General features: G+C 63.6%; 1 protein-coding gene across 1 annotated transcript in view; it reads left to right on the top strand.

Annotated features, from left to right (window-relative positions):
- Prrt4 (proline-rich transmembrane protein 4) overlaps positions 1-1754 on the top strand; it is a 9767-nt gene extending 8013 nt beyond the window's left edge. Inside the window, exon 6 of the mRNA XM_013503258.1 lies at positions 33-1754. Coding sequence (XP_013358712.1) covers positions 33-1240 — 1208 coding nt within the window. The 3' untranslated portion in view covers positions 1241-1754. The remainder of the gene's footprint in view (positions 1-32) is intronic.
- Positions 1755-2119: the final 365 nt, after the last annotated feature.

Below are 2119 nucleotides of genomic sequence, written 5' to 3'. Positions count from 1 at the left end.
CCCGCTGCGGCCCCTGCGGCTCGCCTCGCGAGGGCTGCATGCCCTCCTTGCCGCCCTGCTGTCGGGGCTGCTGCTGGCGCTGTCTTGCTTCCGGGGTCGGCGACGGCGGGCTGGGGCGCCCCTGGGCGGGTCTGGCTTCAAGGGAGCTACCCCGGTCCCGCAGGCGCGCAGCCCTTTCGCCCCGCGGGAGTCCTGGCGGCGCGCGGCGCGCACCGCCCCGGTGGCAGGCACTTTCGGGCTGCTGAGCGGAGCTCTGCAGGGCTACGAGGTTCTACACGCCCTGGGCTACGGCGGCCAACCTGGCCTGGAGGGGCCCTGGCCTTGGTGGGCTTTCCAGCTGGGTCTGCGCCTGGGTGAAGTGGGCGTCGCCCTCCCCTTGGCGCTGCTGGGCCTCTACCCCGCGCTCTGCAGCCCCCGCATGCCGCCGCGCTGCTGGGCCAAGATCTTCCGTTTGTCCCCGGGCCACGCCGCCCCCCTATTGCCCGGAGGCTGGGTCACCGCGCCCCAGGACAAGGAGCCCCTCGGTAGCGCTATCGCTCGTGGCGACGCGGAGCTGCTGCAGCTGTGCGCCCTGGCAGGGCCGGGCCCCGACCTGCTCCTTCAGGGCGGTGGCTGCCCCGGCTTCGAAGGCGCCGAGGACAACCCGGTACAGTCCCCGGCCTCCTCCCCCGGCAGCGACTGCACCGTGGACTTCCGCCCGCCCTCCCCGATCAACCTTCGGCGCAGCATCGAGGAGGCGCTGTGCAGCGAGGCGCTTCTGGCTCCTGGCCTCTTCCGGGGCCCTGCCTTTGGGGAAACCTTGCCTGGGCTCGGCCTCTATCGCACCTCTTCGCTGGGAACCAAGACCAGGGCTGGGCTCAGTGGAAGGTCGGAGGAAGCCCCCAGCTCCCAGGCACCTCCGGAGCTCCCCTCTCCTGGGGCTTGGCCCGCGGGCAGTAGCGCCTCATCTGGCTCCCTGTATGGACTATCGCGGGACAGCTCGTCCATGCTGTTGTGTTCCAGCCCGGACAGGCCTCTACGTTGTCCGCTGGTTTGTGTCCTCAGTCCCCCGCGCCCCTCTGGAAGCAGCCTTAGCCTCCAGGCCTCAGGATCCTACCAGGCCCTGTCTCCACCCTCCCACGACTCCCCAGAGCCTGCCCCTGAGCTGCAGGCTGAGGAGGCCTTGCTCCAGGAGCAGTTCCTGGATGCTTGTCGACAAATCGATGAGCTGAGCGTGGGTAGCGACACCATAGACCTCTGATAAGGCGGGCACTTCACTGCTTTGCCACTGTACATCCCTCTCCAGCGCCTGCTCTGTCTGAGACCTGCACACTGTAACCCTGCCCCAATCCTGCCTGGCTCAGATACCTCTCCCCACTTTCCTCCCCCATCCAGAGGTCCCTGGGTGGTGGGTCAGCAGCCAGGCTCTGTTGATTGGGAATTAGTGCCACCTTCTCTGGAGCCCTGGGCACTAATGCCCTCAGCTACAATTTTAGGCTCCCAGGGGTCCCACTTTCCTTGGCCTTCACCAGCAATAAAGCTCCAAGGTGCTCCACTCTGATGAGTGAGAGGGGCTGTCCTCAGAAGACCTGGGGCCCTGCCTTGGCCCCATACCCACCTCTGCCAGGCGCAGGAGTCCCACCCCTGTGGTGAGACTCCTTGTCCTCTATGGGACCGTTCCCCACAGAAGGCTTCACAGCCCATTCAGGAGAACTTACAGCAGGTGGGTGGGAGGCAAATGCTTTCAGAGTTAATTTATCAATAAAATATTTTCAGAGGAGGAAGTTCTGACTTTCTTGGAAGAGCTTAAATGGGGTGACAGCAGCCGTTGTTCTATCAGAAGTGGAGGTGGGCGAGTCTGCCTCTGACTCCAGGGTTCCTCATGTGTCTGGTGGCTGGGCTGAATGAGTGTCCTGTCCCTTGAAGATCCTTCTGTCTCCCTGGGAAATGGCTTTTCATAGGGGTGACACATGATCCTGAGACGTGGAATAGAAACTCTTCAGTCCTCAGTGAAAATACCTGTGCTCTTAGGAGCCGGCTTCGGGTAATGATACACAGCTGGCTAGTCAGGGTTACAGTCCTCCATGGAGATACTGATACACATGTACAAGCACCTGGTTGCCTGAGGCTGGAATCCCAC

Source organism: Chinchilla lanigera, unplaced genomic scaffold, assembly GCF_000276665.1.
Source record: "Chinchilla lanigera isolate Chin_1 unplaced genomic scaffold, ChiLan1.0 scaffold00078, whole genome shotgun sequence".
NCBI lineage: Eukaryota > Metazoa > Chordata > Mammalia > Rodentia > Chinchillidae > Chinchilla > Chinchilla lanigera.
This window is presented reverse-complemented; position numbering and strand designations above follow the sequence as displayed.